The following is a 21,031-nucleotide window of genomic DNA, read 5'->3' as shown; positions in this document are numbered from 1 at the left end:
CTGGTACCAGTTATATTCTTTTGTAGAAATATTTTGAATTATTATACGGTTGAAACAGCTATACATATCAGACATGTAGAGTGGGTATCAATGACCCATAACTTACACATTGTTGATTTGTCATTTGGTTTGACTGACAATTCTGGTCCTACATTTATAAAAACTAGTATCCTACAACAGCGTTGAAACAATTATTAAAGCAATGCAATATTTGTCTTAAGGCAGCCTTTCTTAACCTTGGATAAATTTTGTCATTTTAGCGGTAAATGAGCTATCAATCAAAATATCCACATCAGTTGACGGGACAGAAAAGTTGTGCCAGCTGTAGGTATTGGTAGCCTACTTTTGTGGTTCAGATTAACTGCTAATTCTAAGCTAGACTAGTAGCCTATTGATTTTTTATCTAAGTTCAGTTATAGTGAGTTTTAAGTGCTTTATTAGTTATAGTAGCAAGAACTGTAAGGTTAAGTACACCTGTCGAAATTTCGTGCTGGTAATGAATGTGATTGTCTACTTTTTGTCACTGGATATGGCTTAAACGGCCAAATTAGTTTATTGTTGATCATTTTAGCCCAGTGATTAGGACGTTTTAGAGTTGAAAATAATTTATTGACTGATTACTACATTCTGCAAAAAATTTAGTCAAATAGCATGTCCCTAATTATCTCAAGACTGTTTTAACAAACAGTCCCAAGATCATCTAATACAAAAGCAAGAATCTTTCTTTTACATTTTATTGTCTGTGGGACATTTCTTACTTCCTAGAGTGTTTCAGCATGTCCCTAAAGAAGTCAAATTACCAGAGAAATTATTTAAATTTACATATCTTTTTAAGGATGATCGGCAAATTCCTTAGTATGCTTTGTACATGGAAATGGGGGGTCTGGGGCAGGTTTGAATCTGATATTCATCTTCGTTAAAGGGGGTAAAACATACAATATAGGTTAAGAACCCCTGGGTTAGGGTGTCGGTTAGTGTTTGGGTGAGGATGGGTCAAGTATTATTATATTTAATATTATTGCTTAACCTACCAAAACCCAATACCTAACCCCCCAAAAATGCTCGTTGTGGTAGGATTCTTGACCAGCCAGCGCCAAATTGAGGGATTAACCATCTACTTAGATCTAGGGTGGACCAAGTCTGCATTTCATGGCACCTTTCGCTAAGATCTCGGGTGTGCTGTAACAAATTTTTATTATTCTGGTGTTGCAAATTTAGGTGTGCAATGTGCATGCTACTAATTTAAATCATCAGTGTGCGCCCATTTCCTATAAATACAGACTGGGGTGGTGGAGCTGTAATTACAACATTTATACCTACATTATGTTGTTTAATTTATTTTAATTCCGCTTTCAGTACATTTTGTGAACCAGTTTTTCAAGAATCAGGTCAGCCTGGGAAGCTAGGAGTGGCTTAACAACGCGTTTACCATAAAAGACATCGGCCTGGTATCATAGGGTTTGATTGTAACTTTTTTATTACATTTTACTTTTTGTTTTATTTAAAACTACGTTATATATTGCCTTATCCTGTCAAACACGCCAATTGGAAAAAAATATATGCAAACCCTAGCATTTATCGTCTGTTCGCGATACGCATCGCTGGTAAACGATCCAATCGAGCGAGATTATATCCTGGGATAGAAAATTATAATTTTACCGAAGTTAAATCGGCGTTTTTTTCGTAAGTTCACCGATGTGCTTCGGTAAGTTTCATGACGAACCGGGTGTTGTGCGCACAATGTGCATATTTTGGTTTTGAGTCCTGTTGCCTGTTTGGTTGCCAAGCGAAGATTCTGAATGCGCCAATAAATTCTTGTTGTAGATCACGCCATATTTGTTTTAAAGGATAGTTTACTAGTAAAATGAAAAATTTTAATACAATTCTTTTCGGTTTACTGCTACTTCTTTGTGCTGGTAAGTATTTTACGTTACATTTTTTCCTAATTTAGAAACAATAGTTAGAATAATATTAGAGTTGGATGAATTACATTAATTCAGTTAAATGTTGTAATACCTTTACAATTACATTTTGTTGACTGTTTTTATTTTTGGTTAATTTCTAAGTTCATAACTAAAGGAGCGCCCAAAATTGCGATTTAAGTTTTCTGTTACTGCTGAAAAATGGAAAACAATTTATGTATCATCGCTTCCCAAAGAAAATAAACAAGAAACTGTAGTTTTCTCAATATCAATGGAATTTTAAACCAAATTACTTCAATTACAGATTACAATTGATCCAACTTAGGTCTATACATCCATATATTACAGTAAATACATAAGGGTTCTTCTTTTTCGAAATTTTTTTACTCACACGAAACGGGATTGATAAATGGAAATTCCCTGGAATCCCGTTAGGACGTGTAAAAGTAATAAAACATTAATAATTATTCAGATTTTTGCGCCTTTCCTCTCTAAAAACAATGGGGGCTTTGTGGGCGCTCTTTCGCTATTGTACGTAAAAATTAATAAAAAATGTTTTTTCTTCAAATGCCGCATACCACAACAAATATTGTTTGGGTTAGGGTTTGGTTGAGGGTGGGTCAAGTCAGGGGCGTATCCAGAAATTTAAAAAGGGGGGGTCCCGAATTTTCAACTTGCGGAATTCCCCGTTTTTCCGTCTGACGTTAATGACGTCATAAAATAGTGACGAATATGACGTCATAAAATAGCGATTGTGATAACGTCATAAATAGCCTAATACAAAAGTCATCAGAAACGAAACAACCGATTAACTTCCAGCAAAAGAGAACCTTTAGGCGCAAAACGCACACGTGCGTTGCCGACACTCCTGCCAGGCGCCAGCTGCAAAACCGCTTAGTGTGCAATCGTTACCTTCAGGCGAAAAACTAAACCAAGACCGTGAAATATGTGTGATTGATTTTGGTAGATCCATTTACGGGAATAGGCTAAATTACAAGCACGTCTGTCGCCACCTGCAATACTAAACGAAGATCGTTTTCCGGGGTGTTATTAGACTAGCACAACATAAAAACGCCAATTCAAAATAGTTAATCAAAATCAGTGTTTTTAACCTTTTTAATTGAGGGCACACCTGTCGAGCGAAGCGAGCGCGATTTTTTTTGGTATAACGGCATTTCTTTTAAATTTATTGCAAGTTTTAGTACATTGCAGAAACTAAAAAATAAAAAAATTAAATATATGTCCAATATTTTTGAATACGTTTTCCGTTTGTCCGCGACGCACTTGGCAGCCCTCCACGGCGCAACGGTAAAGAAGCGCTGTTCTAGTTGAAAAGACAGCATTAAATATAAACAAAACGGCTGTAGAAAAATCATTCGCGCTAAGCACGAAAATTTTTCGCACTTACGTAGTTAAAATAGTCGAAAAGTATATGAAATGGATTCGTGTATAGTTAAGAGGCAGCGGGCCCGATAAAATACACCGGGCAGCGGGCCGTAGGTTGCCGACCCCTGTCTTACACCAACATCTGATATTAACGCGGACAGCAAACCGCGAGAAACTTGAGCACCGCCTAACTCAACGTTATAAGCGAGAAAAAGGCGGAGATCGCTTAATTTATTGTTGCTGATTGTCGAACACACACTTGCTGATTAGCCAACCTAAACGAATAACAAAAGGCGAAAGAGAAAAACATCTAGCGTTTACGGTCGACCAAACAAAAAAAAATAAAAACGGCGTTTTGCTTTTGATTTTGGTTTCGCATTAGCTTAAGACGCGTGACCCAAGTACATTATAAAACACGCAGCTTCGGACGGTGAGTTTAAACGCTGAAAAAACGAACAAAAAAAACGATATTATCACCTACGAAAAGGGGGGGGGGGGGGTCCGAACCCCCAACCCCCCCCCCCCCCCCTGGATACGCCACTGGGTCAAGTTATTATTCATAATAAACATAATATTACTTGACCCACCCGCACCCTAACCCAAACAATATGCGTTGTGGTATGCGGTATTATTATTATTTTTTTTTTGCATCACTTTTCACGAAAGAGCGCCGCTTTGTGCAGAGTGCAGTGACCTCTGTTTATGATGCCGTTTCAAAATCAATCATATCTTTTTCCACTTTTAGCCTCTTTGCTGTGCAGAGCGCATGTTTATTGGTAAAATATATTTAATTTTAAGTTTTTCCGCTAATAAGCACAAATAAAGAGACTCAGGCAACCACTGTAATAGGTTTGGTAATATTTTTTTTTTTATATCAGTCAAAAAGTCAAGACAAGTTTTTTTTTCAGTTTTGCTATGTTGCCGAATAACCGGGATTATAAAAATTTCCCCAGATCGGAATCATTATTTCGCGGGGAAATCCATGAAATTTCCTGTTGAAACTTTCTCGTATTTGAACCCTAAAATAGGCCCAGTGTTGTTTTTTTATATTATTTAAATACTTCTTGTAAATATAACAGCCTGTAAAAATGTTCAGCCAAATTTAAAATTTTGGCGCTGGTCTAGAATCCTACCACAGTTCTAAAATCAACGCACAAAATTTGAGTTAGGGTGCGGGTTAGCGTTCGGGTGTGGGTGGGTCAAGTAATATTATATTCTTTGTTTAATAATAATACTTGACCCACCTTAACCCAAACGCTAACCCGCACCCTAACCCAAATGGTGTTTCGTTGTGGTAGGATTCTAGACCAGCGCCAAAATTTTTAGTCGTTTATTAATCTTTGAATGAATATTAATACCCTATTCCCGGATAACTGGCTGTCAAGTCTTGGCTTTTTTTGAAGTTGGTATCAAGGAATATGACTGAATAATAATGTTTATAAATGTTAATATTTTAATGTTTTTTTTAAAAAAAAAGTATAATTGCTGGCTAAATTAGATTGCTTTGAGTATTAGATTAAAATTCTGAACGATAGCTTGATTACTTCTGGAGATATTACATGATGAAATTTCGAACTGCGTACTTTTGTTGGTTAAAATAAAATAAGGAGCTTCACCCTTAAAAAGGCATAGCAGTGGGTGACTGTGAAAGTACACCCAATCTAGTGTAGCATGGAAGTTTGGAAAAAAATCTGTTTAGTAGCACCTTTCAAACCTGTTGCATGCTCATTCGCGGGGTCACTTTCTTTAACAGTTTTAGTATTGCTACGCCCAGGGAAGCGTTATCCATTTTATTCATACCTTCTTATAAGATATTAGGTTTCCACAATTATGTCGAATCATGTTTATTTATTTTTATTAATTAATTTGTATTTTGGGAAGCAGGTGGTAAATAATCATAATATACCTTTTAATGACCAAACAACAATTAATCAAAAAACAATTTTCTCACATATTTATATTGAAATTTAATAAATAATTAAATTAGAAATGAGTAGAGTTCTGAAACAGTGACCATTTAAAGCTATTTCGCATGGATTACATCATATAACTGTAACTTAAAAAATTACAATGCAAATATCATGTTGTTGCTAAAACCTATTTTTTTAGGCACATTTAGTGAACACAGTGCAATACAATAAACTATTCAAGCCGAAAATAAGTGTGCAAAGTGCGCAAAATTTCCAAAAGAAGTGCCCAAATTGGATGCGCGAAAGACCCTTTTTTTGGTCTTCACTTTTTTAGGATGTTAACATCCGCGCTTTTTTCACTGAAATTACCTAACTTGCAAGTCCAGTGAAAGGTTGTTGTCATATGCAAACAAATAATAATTAGTTTGTAACTTTCGTTTTTATTAACTAACTCCATAATATGTAATTATTTGTGGCTTGCTTTGTCCATCGGGCAGATGTTTTTGTTGCAATAGAAAGACGGAGCAATATGCGCGGGAGAGCACGAGAGGCGTCGCAATTATCTTAATTAATTTCTTCCAGACAAAAAAATGAGTCTCTTTATTTGGAGAATTGTGCTCACCTGAGACGCGATTTCGCTTGGTAGTTTGTGTGGCAGACTTAATCAATCCATCAGGAATTAGTGCAGTTCTAAGCGAAGGTATACTAAAACGCTAACCCAAACGCTAACCATCACCCTGACCCAAATTGTGCGTTGATTTAATAAATATAAAAAAACTTTTGTAACATAACAATCCTATATAACCTGGAAAAGAAATGTTTATTATACCGAGCGAGTTTGGGCTTTTTCCCAGCGTCTAAATAATTAAATCAATGCACTTTATTTAGGTTAGGGTTCGGGTTTGAGTTTTGGGTCAAGTATTATTAATTCAATTTCACCTTCTTTTTTTGTAAATTGTCAGCGAATATTTCATAAGGGAGTTTACCTAAAGGACCAATTAGTGCATTGCCACGACCTCAAGGTCTAAAAGTCTGACTTTTCTGTCCTTGGATGCCGTAATTGTCGTAGACCTTTTTGCTTAGAACTGGATTAATTTCGGACAGATCGACTGAAACTACACATGCATGCAATCTCAAAGTAAAACATAAGACACCGAATATAGGCAGAAATCACACCAGGCTTAACATGTAACCATAAAAATTACTGTACAAAATAAAATATTTATACTTGCAACGCCCTGAGAATTTGCCGGCGTTCAATTTATGCATGCATATTTTAAATAAAACTAATTTGGGCACTTTTTTATTTTGTACGTTGCTCGAGCAAAACTAATTTGGGCACTTTTTTTTGTGTCCAAACATAGCTCGAATAAAACTAATTTGGGCACTTTTTTTTGGTTGTACGTAGCTCGAATAAAACTTATTTGGGCACTTTTTCAAAATGTAACAGGCACAAGAAAAAAATAAACAGTATGTTTTTCATAAAACAGTTATATATTAAAAATAAATGATTATTTTTAAAATAAAAAGTTTTCAAATTTGTTTAAACTTTAAGGGGACTAGTTTTGAGCATATCTAGTACCCCTAACCTGGTCTAGCATGTAGGAAAGTGGGAAAAATTCAGCATCTTTTAATTCGTATTACTTCTATTTTTTTTTACTTTTTTATTATGGGGTCAATTTATTCCTATTAAGATAGCCTTTTTACTAATATACTTATATCGAGTGCATTGCAAATATCAGATATTTTTTACAGGTGTTCAAAGTCAAACTATACAGGCCTCAAATGGCCTAACTAACAATGGAAATGTTGCCATTGGAATATGGCTTACTGGAATATGGTTTGAGACAACCATTAATATCAACACATATGCCACCTGTTCATGGGAACATCCATTTGGAACCAACACTTTCAAAGCAAGTGACAACAATTGTTACCCTGTGTCCAATGCCAATTTCGACTTGACTTGTACCATATCATCTTCGATTGCAACATCAAGGCTCACACTTTATTCAGCTTTATCCAGCAATATAAATGTATCACTGATATGCGTTGGAGTATCATCTGCTAATGATATTACCAACAAGTTTTCTCTTCTGGCAAAATGTAAGTCAGTGTGTGTGAATTAGTTAATTATGTAAATACATACATCAATTAAAAAAATTACCTTTTTCTGGAGTTTTTATTCTACAACCACAGATTAGTATTGTTAAATTTATTAAAAAATTGTTTTTTCTACACAAAGTTGCTGTAAAAATATTCTTAAAAAATTTAATCTGTTAGGATTGAGGTTAATCATATAAATAATTTAAAAACTTAATTAACTAAGAATTTGTTTTGTTTTCTTCAGACTGTGGAAATCCGAGCCAAGCTGGTGTGTCAGCAGCTCCAGCCAACAGTGGGTTTGGAGCTACCCACACATTCAACTGCACCACTGGCTACACTGGTACACCATCACCTGCACCTGCAACTTGCCAAGCTGATGCAACTTGGAATTTAGCGAGCACTTGTTCAGCAGGTATTTATGTTAACTGGACCTGTCAACATTTTAAGGCCTCCCGTTGTTATAAAGCTATTCAACTATGAAATGTTGTACTAAGTCTAAAAATTGTAAAGCATCACAGTAGGGGCGAAACAAAATTTAATTTATGTTGATACACAAGGCCAAAAATTAATCTGACTATTATATTTGATGCCCTAGTTCCTATTGTATCGTTTCTAAACCGGAACCAAATTAATTTGTGCATTATATAGCCGCAATTACTGATGTTACTCAGCATTTAAAGGGTATATTTTTTATACCCTTTAAACTGTATATTACGCATGGTAACCAAGTTTTAGGTATCGCATTGCAAAAAATTACAAAGTATAGGTCACCCCTAATTACGAGTTATCAATGCTATAGCATTATATGACTAACATACTGCAAGTTACATTAAACCACCCCCTGTAAATTTGAGTCATACAAAAATAATTTGGTACCGTCGTGAGGAGAATAAGTTCCTTCAGTAAATGGTTCTGACTGCTAGGCTAGAGAATTATGAAGTAGAAGAATTTTTAAACACAAAGGGTTTTTAATAAAAACAAATATTTTGATGGCTGAAGTTTGCAATACGACCACGATACCATCAAGTCCTTCTTACGTATCTCCATCCACATCTGAGCTGATAGTTGTGGAAAGCTCTAAAGATCTCACCTGTACTCCTGGTTACATCGGAAGTGCAAGTGCTGTTTGTAACGCTGCTGGTGATACAAGGAGCTGGACGGTCACTAACGGGTGTAAAGGTAGCTACAACATGACCTTACTCAAGGACCGATGGACAAAACATTAATCGCTACTTTCTACAGCCGTTTGTAGCCAACTATCGGCTGATTACTGTGTGCATGGAACCAACACAAGTGTTACAACAGTAACCGAGGGCTCAGACGTAAACGTAGGATGTTGTAACGGTAAAAGTGGGTCGACTACAGCTGTTTGTGCAACTCCTGGAAACATTACATTGTCACTGGATTGCTCACAAGGTATCCATGCTTAAGTTGGGTGCAGTTTGCATGTCCATCAAGCTTTGCATGAACTCTACACAGCGGTTAAATTCTGTTCGGGCACATCCTAATTATTCACTTCCCGTAATTCACTAGAAATGGGTTTGAAAGCACCTTCTTTAACTTCAAAGATACAAGAAGATTCCTCGCATATATTTTGATCAAACCCTTTTTTTATTAAAGACTATTTTTTTAAACATTTATTGCCAGAAAAATGAGATTGTGGTTTACTTAAGTACTTACGCATCAACCAAAGCATGAATTTAGAAATTCAGCATTATAACATGAAAATTTGTTTCACTTAAAACTTTGCATGTGTCATAACTTGCTTTAATATGCTGCGGTGTGTGTTATGTTGTTTGTCATATTAACGACAGCTGAGTGTAAGTTCACCTGTATATGGGAAGTCATAAGTAAAACACTTACATAAAATACAATTGCTATTCTTGCACGCAAGCCACATTGGCGGACTTTGAAGTAAGGGTGATCTACTTTTAAAAAGTTTTATTTGAAATTTCTGAGAGCTTACTAACTGGTTTCATGTTAACTAAAGATGTGCGCTGCAAACGTTTAAACTGGATGTACTTGATAAGATATCATGGTAGTTGGAACTACTATTTACACATCAATAAACAATGTTTGTAACGAAATGAGCAAACAGTTTAAGGGTTGTTCAACCAATGTGTGTTACAGGATGTAACAATTCTTCTCAACCTAAACATTTGCTTGTTGAATTGCTTTTTCTTAATTCTATTTCCTTGACTTGTGTGCGTTGTTTCGTCGAGCGAATATTGTATTTCTGGAGCAACTAACGCGTCTGTTATCGAGGGGTCCGATGTTCAGGTTGCTTGTTGCAATCCCCAACGACGACCCCTGAACCCAGTACAGCGACCCCAACCCCAACTACCACAGGTCCAACCTGCAGCATCTTGGAAGCTCTTGCATGGGTTGGTGTTGCATGATCTAGGTGTTCAGCACAACTCTTGATAGAGGAGGCTTGTGCATTTATGTCGTTGCTGTCGTTGGCTCAGTGGCTTCATTTGTCCTTGCTGTTTAATCACAAGTTAGGTACTTAGTAGCTTTCTACAGTAACAACTTTTTATTCATGTCTGTGCCACTCTAGGAAGCACTTGATAAACGACTAATTTTTTACTTAATTTGTTTCCTGTTAATTGCTTGTGCTAACCTGGTGAAATTCACAGTGGCTTTTGTGGTAAAACTCTTTCATACTGTTTGTTTTTCAGCTAATATTTTTGGTATGCATTAATCACCTAAAATTTACAACCAAGTGTTGAATATTTCTACTGAATAGTTTTTTTTTCGATATCTTATGTTCTTGTTTGGAAATGATTTTTTTTTTTATAAACTTTTGTTTACTTTTCAAAAATTAAAAAAAAAGCGTATAGATCAATCTTTATGTACAGCATATATTTTTCAACCCTACGCACGTTAGCACATTTAAACTAACAGCACTTTTCTGTGTGGTTGTCATTTTGCTATAACAAGCAAGGTTTCAGTTCGTACTTGCATGTTGATAAAGGTCAACTTGTGTTACTGATTTATCCTGCGAGTAATCTGTAAAGAACCTTATTAAACTGCAGTTGTATTCTTGCATTTTGTGGTTGTTTTCTGTCCTAACACAAGTTGTACTTAGTTGCATTAAAAGTTGGTGAAGTTTGCGTTAACATTACGCAGAACCCACACAACCCATAACCCAACTCACAGCAGACTACTTTCCTTGTTTGATTGCGCAATTAACTTCCTGGTATCTTGTAGTTTCTATAGAAACCACAAGTAGCATGGCAACCACAGGATCTGTAGTCATGGTTACGACATCCATTGCCATGGGTACGACACATGTTTCCAAGGATACAAGTGTTGCAACAAACATGAGTGTCCCACCGACAATTGTCGCGAACGAAACGACAGTTAGTTTCCCAAGCCTCTTTCAAACGACCAACGAAGGTAATGCATCAAAATGCACCCCAGCTGCTCTGTGCTGCCATCGAATGGCAAACATTGGCAATGTCTTCCTAACAAACAGCAGCAATGAATCTTTTTTTCCTAAAAACAGCTGCGTTTAATATTTTTCTCCTAAAAAAGCAGCTGTCAATCTTTTTACCAGTCTTCTTGCAACATCTTCCAACTTGAGACTCTTTGCTTTGTTTGTGTGTTTTGTTCATTCTGTTTATTTTACCACCACAAGTTTGTGAAATTTACAAATATCTTCTGCCAAAAAGATTGTTGTTTTAATGTTCTTCGCACAACGCAGCTGTCTTCATCACTACATCACTTTGTACCGCAGACTGGTTTTACAACTTTATTTTTTCTTCTCTGCAACAAGGCTATGTTGATTAACAGTATGAGTATCTTCTCTAAACTGCATCAACTTGATTGCTTTGCATAATATGAATAATATTGCGTGTTTTGCGGCAGATGTTATCACCACACGAGGTGTTACGAGTAGTTATGCTTCACCGAGCGCTGCTGGTCGCGATGCCAGCTCAGGTAAACATAAATATCTTAAGTTGTTTGAGTTCCTTGCATACTGCATTAGGACGGCTCATATGCTAAGTTGTGTTTTCCATTTTTTAAACGTAAGTCATGCCTTAAGTTTTTGCTCCAAGTACTTTTGGCATTGGATAATGTTACAGAATTGTAACATGGAAGTTAGTAATTAGCTTTGTTGAATAAAATACTCACTTGTTCAAAAGCACCATTGTTTTATCTGCATGTGTAGGTTTGGAAGGTTATGCATGTCATAGCGAATATTTTAAACATGCAATATATTGTTACTTTTTTTTAACTCTAGTATGGTTTTAATTATAAATTGCTATAGGCAAGAATAGTGTTTCATGTTCTCATGTAAGAAATATTATTTTTTAGTTGAAAATACTGTTTTGGGGCTCAAACAATAATTAACCATTAGAATATTATTACGTTGGTAAAAGTGTGATAAAGTCTAGTAGAAAAGTAACTTTATAATGTAGTAGATATGTTGTTTTTCAGTTAGTATGGTTAGTTTTCTAAACATTTTGTTGGGTACAAACAAAACATTCATTCCATAATTTTATTTTTATGTCTAATGTCGATAGGTGGCGTTGTTTCCCACATTTTCACACAGGTTTATGCTGTTCTTTTATGTGCACTCTATTTTGGTATGTTGCAATAATTTTTAAATATTGATTTTGTGTCAGTTTGTTTTAATTGCTAGAAAATGTAAATGTCCAGTATACTTACCGGTTACCGTGCTTATAATGTGTGACTGTAAATATTAAAGCCCTATTGTTTTAACATAAAATGTTCTAAAAAGGTTTAGGTTGCATAGAAATGTGTTTTAATTTAACTATAAGTTTTTTATGAATATTGTTTGCTGTTGATTCTTATTCACACCTTACAAGTCTAATTTAACTAATGAAATAAGTTTCTAGTGCTATTAAGTTGAATTATGTTGTTGTTTTGCGGGAAAACACTGTTAAAATTATACTGATACGAAAAATATTCAAAATTTTCAACTAACATGGAGTCGCCAAACTTTTTCATAAAATCCTGGATACTTTTAATGTCTGACAATTTCTGGAATGGAAGATTACCAAGAAAACATAACAATGTATTTTACAAAAACTGTAGTGAGATTTATGACTAAAATTTCTTAAAAAAAGTAGTTTACAATTGCATCAAAGACAGAACTTTAACTGTATTTTTTCTATTAGGTCAATTTGGCACCGGCCAGAATAATTAGGTTTGATGGCCATAGTTTGTTAAACTCTGAAGGATTTTAGTTTTGTACATTTTTTGTCATGGTATGCGACTTTTGGTGAATTGGTTGTTGATTGCAAGCGCTAAGTGTTTCATATTTGCGAACAGTAACCACAGTAACCACGACAACGACAGCTGCAACTACCGTCACCACAACAACAATTGTTGCTGCCAACACGACAAGAGCTTTTGCTGCCACCACGACAAGCAAAGGTAACCCGGTTGACCCCTGACCTTAGAGAATGTGGTGGCTCTGAATAACTTGCGTGCCTAATCAAATTTCCTTCTGTTGAGAACACACTGTTGTAGTTTTAATGATTGTTTTGTAAGTTTTGAAAAATTTTAATTTGAACAGCAATGTTTTTGGAACACAATAGAATACATTTCGTAGCAATTTTACTAAAACTATTAAAGCAAGATCATTTGATTAATTTGGGTGAATTTTCTGACTTTTTTTGGTAGAAACAACAATGATTTGTTTTTGTTATTAGCTGCTCTTTTAAATTGCAGTGCAAACTGCTTTAAAGAGACTTTACATATGTTTGTTGTGTTTAGAACCTCGGGCAAGATTAGATGCAGTTACTTCAGCAATGAGCACACAGACAGGTTTGAAGTTTCAACAAGCTATTATTTGCTAGAATCAGGACAGGTAGTTTGAGTGACGTTACAGAACAGAGTAAAGTTTTGTTGTTTTGCAGAATTACTGATTTCAACTACAAGCGTTTCAGGAAACTATTCACTGGAAAATAAAGGATTGATATATTTTTAAATATTTGTCATGTATAGTTTATGGAAAAAACAGTGAATATGTTAGATAAGCTTAGTAGAGGATGAAGTTTACTCAAGAAATCATTTTATTTAGCTGAGTTTATTTACAGAACTTATTTTAGTATTTATTGAGTATTGGAGACTATGTTTATTAACATCCATTTTTTTTAAATAGTCAGTATGAACAATTTTGTTACAAATTTTAGCTAATTAGGCTTTTTGTTGAAAAAATATGTTTTTTTGTTTATTAACAGTTTGTCGTTCTTTTGATGAATTAGAAAATTATATTTTCAGTGTTCTGAAACAAATTCAAACAATAATTGGAATGTTTCACCAAAACTGATTTTACTTCACCAAAAAAGCGGAAAATTTTGTGCCTTTATATTCTTTCCCCATTTGCATGTTCACTGTACGTCAGTTGTGGCTTTTACCAACGCTTCCTTCTTACACATTTGCTCTCGGTGTAACGACCGACCACAATTCTTCCAGCTGTAGTTGTTTGTTGACAAGTGGACAAATGTTGATTTCTATGCCAACTTGTTGTTTCTTGCGTCTAGCTGCTGCTTGTAATTTGTTCCATAGTTCTTGAGTGCTTTTTTCTTTGATTTGAATTCCACAAATGCAAAGGTGAGTTTATTAATTAACAGATTTGTTGTTTAGTGCAGAGGTTTTCAAATTTTGTCGTGTTTTTATTTTGTAATTCGCGTCGCCCAATAATTCCGATTTGTAACTGGTTTTGGCTGTGGCAATAAAATGCTTGCCAACGTTAATTCCTGACATGTGCATTTAAAATCTGTGTTATGAAAAAATTGCAGCAATTAATTATGATAATAAAATTTCAAAGTGCAACAAAACTTTGAAATGCATTGCAAGAAAAACGTTTCAGTCTCAGTATAAACCTGTGAAAAATCTAGGTTTAAACACACTCCTTAATATTGTGGTGGGCTCACAACTAACGATTGTTGCCACATTAACTGATATATAATTATGCTTGCTTGTAGCCGTGGTTTCCTGGTTTGCCAGATTTAATTTGTTTGTAGAAATCATTTGCTGTGTTTGTGAGTTTCACAATTAAAACTTAAATCTCTGTAAGTTTGCAGCAACACTTGCACAATGTGACGATGGTGTTTATTTATTGTTGTTTGATCTGTAGCCCCTCGTTTGTGGATCGGAAAGTTCACTTTCTCCTCTCTTCAGCTCCTTGCTACTTTAACAATCTGGATCAACTGCAACAACTTTATGTTCTAATCATCGCATTTAGTTTGAATCATCATATTTGCATGTCCAAGATTTGCAAAATACATATACAAAGTCTTTATAAAACTTAAATAATTATGTTTTAAGAGTAAAAAGAGTATATTTGATTTATTAAAAGCAAGGTCTTTCTTTAATTTTCATGTATTAAACTTTTGAGGTTTTACTGGAACCTATTATGAGTTTCTATGTATATCATTGCACAAAATTTTGTGGCAAAATCACAAACACGATTTGCTTGGTAAACTTTCAATAAACCGACTAAATAAATATTTCGCCTACGATGCTAATCTACAGTTTTTTTTTAATGTTTATTTTTATTATGAAGCAGCTCAGTATTTTAAAACTATTTTGTTATCATTTGATTTATGCTATTTTTCTACCGAACTGCACTTTATTTTCAATTTACCTTAGCATTGGCACTTTTTCATTTTAATAACTTTATTACATTTGATTTTATCATTTTACTGAAGGTTTTTGTTATCGGATAAAAAAAATAATGATTCTTGTTTTTATGTGATGCAAATTTTGTACTTATATTGTAATTATGCCATTATATTTATGCATTTTAAAATCAAAAGTAACATTACTTTTTTGGCGCGCACATCACAATTTATGCGCAACATTCGTTTATTGCTTTGAATTTTTGAACAGTTACAATTTATATGTGAGGCAGAGAATAGTAAAAACCTTCAAAAAGTTAAATTTCTATTGGCAACTATAATGTTCAACATACAAACAATTCAACACATTCTAATTATCATTTGCCTATTTTGGTAATTACACTATACTGTTTATTCAACCAACATCAATTATTATCAATGTAGTAATATAACTGACATTTAAAATAGCAGAAAGTCGATTATAATTAGTGATCATGTGCATGTCTCTTGTTTAATGCAGACAAATATTTCTGGTAGTTAAGTCTAAAGTGTTACCTATATATGTGAATGTGCACAACATTTGAAATTATTCAGTGTACATATGCTTTACCTTTCTTTGTTCACTTGCTATCCATAATTCTCAAACTCTTATGTTTCTGATACAAACTCACAATTACTTTGCGGTTGGCTTAAATTTTATATAATACTTAATCATCGGCAGCAGTATCAGTGTAATTAACCTTTAACTATAACTAATAAGATGTATCGTTATAGTAGTGTTTATTAAGTGTGTTGTTTTTCTATAGATTATGCTTAAATGTGTAAATATGATATAAGCTGCAAATAAATCTAATGCTTGAAGAACTCAATGTGTTTCTGATTCGCAAAAGTTTATTTTGTTTAAACTACGCCAAGGCCATGATCGAAATGTTAATATTACATAAAAATATAATTGTTAAACATTACCAAAAAAGCAAGGCACCAGTGATTTTGTTTCTCCTAAAAGTTTAAGCAACTCAAATATGCTAAATAGAAATTAATCTTCATAAGCAGCTTCTTAATTATGTTTCAGTTTTGCTTCTAGTTAATTTTACTTTTTGTTAACTTACACTTGTACCAAGAACATTGTACAACCTCCAACCATTATCTTAATATTTGTTCGAAACATTCACAAAATGCTTCCTACTTCTGTATGGACTTTGTTTGGAGTTTTAATTTGGCAAAAAATATTGTTCATTTTATTTTACTTGCTTGATATTCAGATAATAAAATATTGTTTTTTCCTCTACACTTGTTCCTGAAAGGTGGTACGCAGGATTATGAACAAATTGATTTTTGTTTTAAACCTAGTCATTTTAACAGTTTGAGCAAACATTCTGTTTCATCCTGAATTTCATATGTTTTATGACTTTCACAACTAAACGTTTGCTAAAATGGTAAAGATTCTTGTTTAATAGGTTTTCTATTTTTATGGCCTGTTTAATAAAAAAATATATTTTTATGTGTTTCGAAGTAAGTAATTGAATGTTCTTTGCAACTTTATTAGACATGGTTTTCTACAAATTTTCATAATTAAGAATCTGCACTTAACTTTTCACTTACACTTTGTTACTTAAAATCTGCATTTGCATTGATGTTTTTCACATTTTAGGTGATGCATTTTTTACTTGTAAATTACTGTAAAAGCCAAAAAGGTTGAGTAAATTGACATCATTTTTATGAAGATACGTACTTGTATCATCACCAGTTGATTTTTTCACTTATATTTATGTAATTTAGGAATCTGCATTAAACTGGAATTTCCAATGTTTAGGCCAATTTATAAAAGGCAAAGTTTCACCAGAAGATGGTAAATGTTGATTATGACTTTTCAGGCTTTTAAAGCATGGCAGAATTAATATAATTCACTCATTTTCAAACAATAACAGCTTTGCTTTTTCTATTTACCTCAGATAAATAAACAATACAGGTCAGTAGAGCATGTCTTCGGTCATGGGAGCCTTATTTCGCCGGCATGGCATGTTTCTACAACCTACTTTATATTAAGTTCGATAAATATTGATTTTGTTAATCACAAAATCTAAAGCTGCTTTCTGGACATTTACTTTAGTTTTATGACATTTTCAAATATATTTTTCAGATTTTTCAATGTTGTAAAATGTTTTTCTCATTTGATGTTTGTCTTGTTTTATTTCTTTGCCTCTTTTTAAAATTTTCTCAAATCCACAAGTTTTACAAAAACATCAAAACAAATGTTATGCTTTGTGATGTCACAAATATTGTTGTTCTGAGTAGAATGTCCTACTATCTAAGAACAAAAATTGGCACATACTTCTAATTTACATACAAACAGTCAAAAACTGGTAATAACAATCATTAATTTTTCTATTTATGTATTGATCCAATTAAACTTGAAACAAATTAGGGTACTTACATTAGGTATTATTGCCAAATAAATATTTTAAGGAATATTTTGGCAATGTTTGAAGTACATTTTAATGCGTCAGACTTGCACTTTATTTGGTAGTAAATGACTGCAACCTGTGAAAGCTTTGCATCGAATTTATAATCAGTCGACCTGAAGTAAACTCTGTGTAACTATAAGGCATTTAACAATTACCCTATCCACAAAAAAATTGTCATTTAATCAACTCCAACAATCCAAAACATTTTAAATGAAATTGTTTTACTTCCTAATATCACCAAATACAAGCAACATATTTGAATCAAGAATAACAGCTATTTAGTATAAACAACACAAAAAGTGTTTATTCTTTGTGTAAATTCTCTTCAAAACAAAGTCATGCTTATTGATTAATGATCATTATTGTCATGAAATAACATAAATGGTTAAAGTTTGGCTCCAAGTATTCACTTCATTCTACTAATAGTTATTAAACTACTCTTTCGCTGCTTAATATGAATGTTTCCTATAAGTTTGTACCCCAAGCAGCTTACTGATTTTTATAAATATTTTAATGTGGTGATGTTAAAAGGCAAAGATATCTAATCAGATTTATTTTTATAAAAGTTTCTTTTGAAACTTGAATGTTTAATGTAGACTGTTACTAAAAATAATATTTTTGAACAGTTGTATTATAACTGGAAAACTTCATAACAATGTTGGTGATGTTTGGTTTGCTTGCACAGCCTTTGTTGATATATTATGTGTGTTAATGCCAGGATAAGTAGATGTGTTTGTATGGTACTGGGTGATAATAGAGCATCGTTTAGCAAATAATTTTTCCTCAGGTGAAAGTCCAAAACCTAATCCAGAAGAATCAGATTCATTACGACGACCAACCGAAACTTGAGCTTTATCAACATAAGCTCTACAAGTTAAACTCTCTACCATGTCACATTTATGTTATAAATGTGTGGATTTTAATTTTTTATCAGGTATTGGTCGTTTTAAGTCTAAATGCCTTGGTAAAACACAGTCTTCAGACTTCGTCCTTGTGTTGTAGTTATGCATAAATTTCCTACAAAGCAGTTTATTTTATTCATCTTGCTCTATTAATGCCCAACATTTTTTTGTTTTGTTTTTGCAAAAAAATTGCTTTTAAGAAAGTATGTTGTGAAATGTGTTACGCCTACTATATTTTCCACCCATAATTGACATGTTGCGCCTAATTAAGCCCCGAAAGTTGCATGAAAACCACAATCTTAACAGATGAGCTGTGTAGAACAACAAGTTCACCAACACCCTTGCAGCAATGCGTTACATATTAATTTAATGGTAAAACAACTTTTGATTAATAAATGCCAATGTTATTGGTAAATTGCACACATTTTATTCACAGCAATAATATTTTTCGGCTCTAATTTAGTTCCTGTGTTTATTTTGTTGCCTTAATTGTTGTTGTTTGTGCTTTTTTTTATTTAGGCTTATATTGTTTAATTAACTTCAAAAATATAAAAGTTTGAACATTTGATAAACAAGTTATTGTTATTTTATGCATCTTGATGCAACATTGTGGCCACTTATAGTGTGCCTTGTTCAACTTAAATTTTATGCATTTGAATTTTTAATATTTAAAATGTAAATGTCGGTGTGTTATACCCATTATATGTAATATGTTGTTCAGGAATGATATATCTACTTTAGTCAACATTGGTTTTGTGACAATTGCTGAAAATAGGTTTTCCCAAAATAACCTTAAATTCGTTTTAATTAAAGGATAAAAATTAACCTGGTTTTACACAACTTATGTGACAATGCTATGAAAAATGTATGTTTCTATCTGTCATTTCATTTGTTAAAATGCTTATTTCTGTTGAATTATTTACAATAGATTTAATATTGTCAGTTGTTTCTGGTGTTGAAGTAAAACATAAAATGCTGGACTTTCACAAAATTGTTGCATGTAATGTGTGTGTTTGCAGCTAGTCTTTTTTTGTGTCTAAAATTATGGAATTTGGCATTGATGGTTTTACAAGTAAATCTTAAAATAAACTTTGGAATGTGTTTGACTTTCTAAGTGCAACTAAAAGATTAGTTGCACACTAAATATTTGCTATTGTCTTGCATGAAGTTTTTAATGTTCCAAAGTTGTTTTCATAATAAATTGTTTGTGCTAATTATTTGTTGTTTGTAGAGTTGAGTGAATTAGTGGTTTGTGTTTTCACCCTTAGATGAAGTTTAAAATATTTTAGTAAGCCTTGAAAGCTTTGGCCTAACAAACAAAGCAGGGCGGTTTGTCTAGACTCGCCGAAGTCTGGCCAGAAAAGGGGCCTGGAAACTTTTAATCGGCCAAATGAACTGGCCATTTTGTGAAAAGCGCGTTAGTTCAGTAAAGCAAGCGGTGTCGATTGAAGCTTTTGTTCACATTATTTGGGTTCACGTTTGGGCTTGGGTAGCCTAGTTTGTTATTATATGCATTCTTCCATGTTTATTTTTTTTTTGCAATTACAATTTGACATACTCGTTTACTGTAAAAAAGTTGTAGAATTCTAAACCAGCGCCGCAAAATCGAACATTACACTGCTCATTTTTAAACATGTATTTTGATTACAACTTCTTTTCAAAACAAATTTCCACCAGAAAAGGGCTGCGGAACCTTAAAAGCGGCCAAACAAACTGGCCAGTTTGTGAAAAGCGCGCTCAGTTCAGTAAAAGCAAAGCGGCGTCGATTGAAGTTTAACGTTTGTGGAAGGAACTTCGGCTTTGCGCAAACAACTTTTTGTGGCAGACTTCCCGCTTTGTTTGGTGAGTGATTGCGTTTCGAGCTAACCCCTGTACTCAACAATCCCGCTTTGTTGACGTAACAAGAATAAACGCGCGGCGACGCATTGTTCTCTTATAGTAGGACCTTTATGGTTGTATTATGTCGTCACTGAGCCCATTCGAATTGTAAAGTTCCGCCAATTTTCGGGGAAATTAGAAAACTAAAGAAGATATTTGCTTCGTTTTTTGCAAAGGAATAGATTAAATAAAACAATTTGTTTGATATTCCGGGGAATTGGCTTTTGGCTGATCCAACAAATTCTATTTCAAGCACATCGCAGACTTGCAAAAATCACAGGCGCTTTCATTGTTGCGAAAGTACCTGCCCTACATACGGGACATCGTTGCTACATTCCTTTTAATCATTCTCGTATTTCAGCTCGTGTTTTACCAAAGAGTTATTTTATTTGTTAGTAGCCTATATAAGCTTGCGCACGCATTCTTGTTTTAATTATTAACCCTGATAAGGTCAGCTGGTATCTGCTGCCGAAACGTCGGTTTATACTTCGTTTACACCAGAAGAGCGATTTGCTGCCCACAACGCCTTAATGTAACCACAACAACCTGAGGTTTCGGAACAAAACGCGTCTCTGTCATTGCTCTGACTCCCGTGATTCAGAGGAACCGATCTTATTTTAGAAAACCAAGGGTCGTCTTACATACCTTATGAGATACGTTATGTAGCAAACGCCAGCATTATAAGTACGATACCCCGGCTCAAGTATTTTGTAAAAGATCATTTTGAAAATAATTTGTAAAACATTACATTACTTAAATTATCCGCATACATTGAGTTTTTGTTTTATGGTCAGCAAGGTGGCTTGGAGTATTTGGTTATAAGTATTTTTGTGGAAAGCTGTTACACGACAACGTTTTTGG

The 21,031-nt window shown here is 33.8% G+C and overlaps 1 protein-coding gene across 11 annotated transcripts; it reads left to right on the top strand.

Moving 5' to 3' along the window:
- Positions 1 to 1,781: 1,781 nt before the first annotated feature.
- LOC146170513 (uncharacterized) lies at positions 1,782 to 19,509 on the top strand. Of its 11 annotated transcripts, none has more exons than XM_083383723.1 (9): positions 1,782 to 1,916; positions 6,974 to 7,324; positions 7,569 to 7,736; positions 8,324 to 8,503; positions 8,567 to 8,740; positions 11,198 to 11,269; positions 12,638 to 12,733; positions 16,739 to 16,774; positions 18,178 to 19,509. In XM_083383723.1, the coding sequence occupies exons 1-9, from the start codon at positions 1,865 to 1,867 to the stop codon at positions 18,237 to 18,239; spliced, it is 1,191 nt and encodes a 396-aa protein (XP_083239849.1). In that variant the 5' UTR covers positions 1,782 to 1,864; the 3' UTR covers positions 18,240 to 19,509. The 11 variants fall into 11 exon arrangements, with proteins under 11 accessions (XP_083239849.1, XP_083239842.1, XP_083239818.1 ...); XM_083383716.1 differs by lacking the exons at positions 11,198 to 11,269; positions 16,739 to 16,774 and adding exons at positions 10,538 to 10,726; positions 16,878 to 16,894 and having other exon boundaries at positions 12,629 to 12,733; XM_083383692.1 differs by lacking the exon at positions 11,198 to 11,269 and adding an exon at positions 10,538 to 10,726 and having other exon boundaries at positions 12,629 to 12,733.
- The last annotated feature ends 1,522 nt before the right edge of the window (positions 19,510 to 21,031 follow it).

This window comes from Ascidiella aspersa, chromosome 1 (genome assembly GCF_963924565.1).
Source record: "Ascidiella aspersa chromosome 1, kaAscAspe10.2, whole genome shotgun sequence".
Lineage (NCBI taxonomy): Eukaryota > Metazoa > Chordata > Ascidiacea > Phlebobranchia > Ascidiidae > Ascidiella > Ascidiella aspersa.
Note: the sequence above shows the minus strand (reverse complement) of the source record. Positions and strands in the feature narration are given on the sequence as shown.

What these genes read in the sequence shown, in the direction of transcription:
- LOC146170513 (XM_083383692.1), top strand. Translation starts at nt 1,865, where the DNA reads ATGAAAAATTTTAATACAATTCTTTTCGGTTTACTGCTACTTCTTTGT. An exon ending in AGCGAGCACTTGTTCAGCAG is followed by an intron (nt 7,737 to 8,323) that starts GTATTTATGTTA and finishes TGATGGCTGAAG; the next exon opens with TTTGCAATACGACCACGATA. An exon ending in GTCACTGGATTGCTCACAAG is followed by an intron (nt 8,741 to 10,537) that starts GTATCCATGCTT and finishes GGTATCTTGTAG; the next exon opens with TTTCTATAGAAACCACAAGT.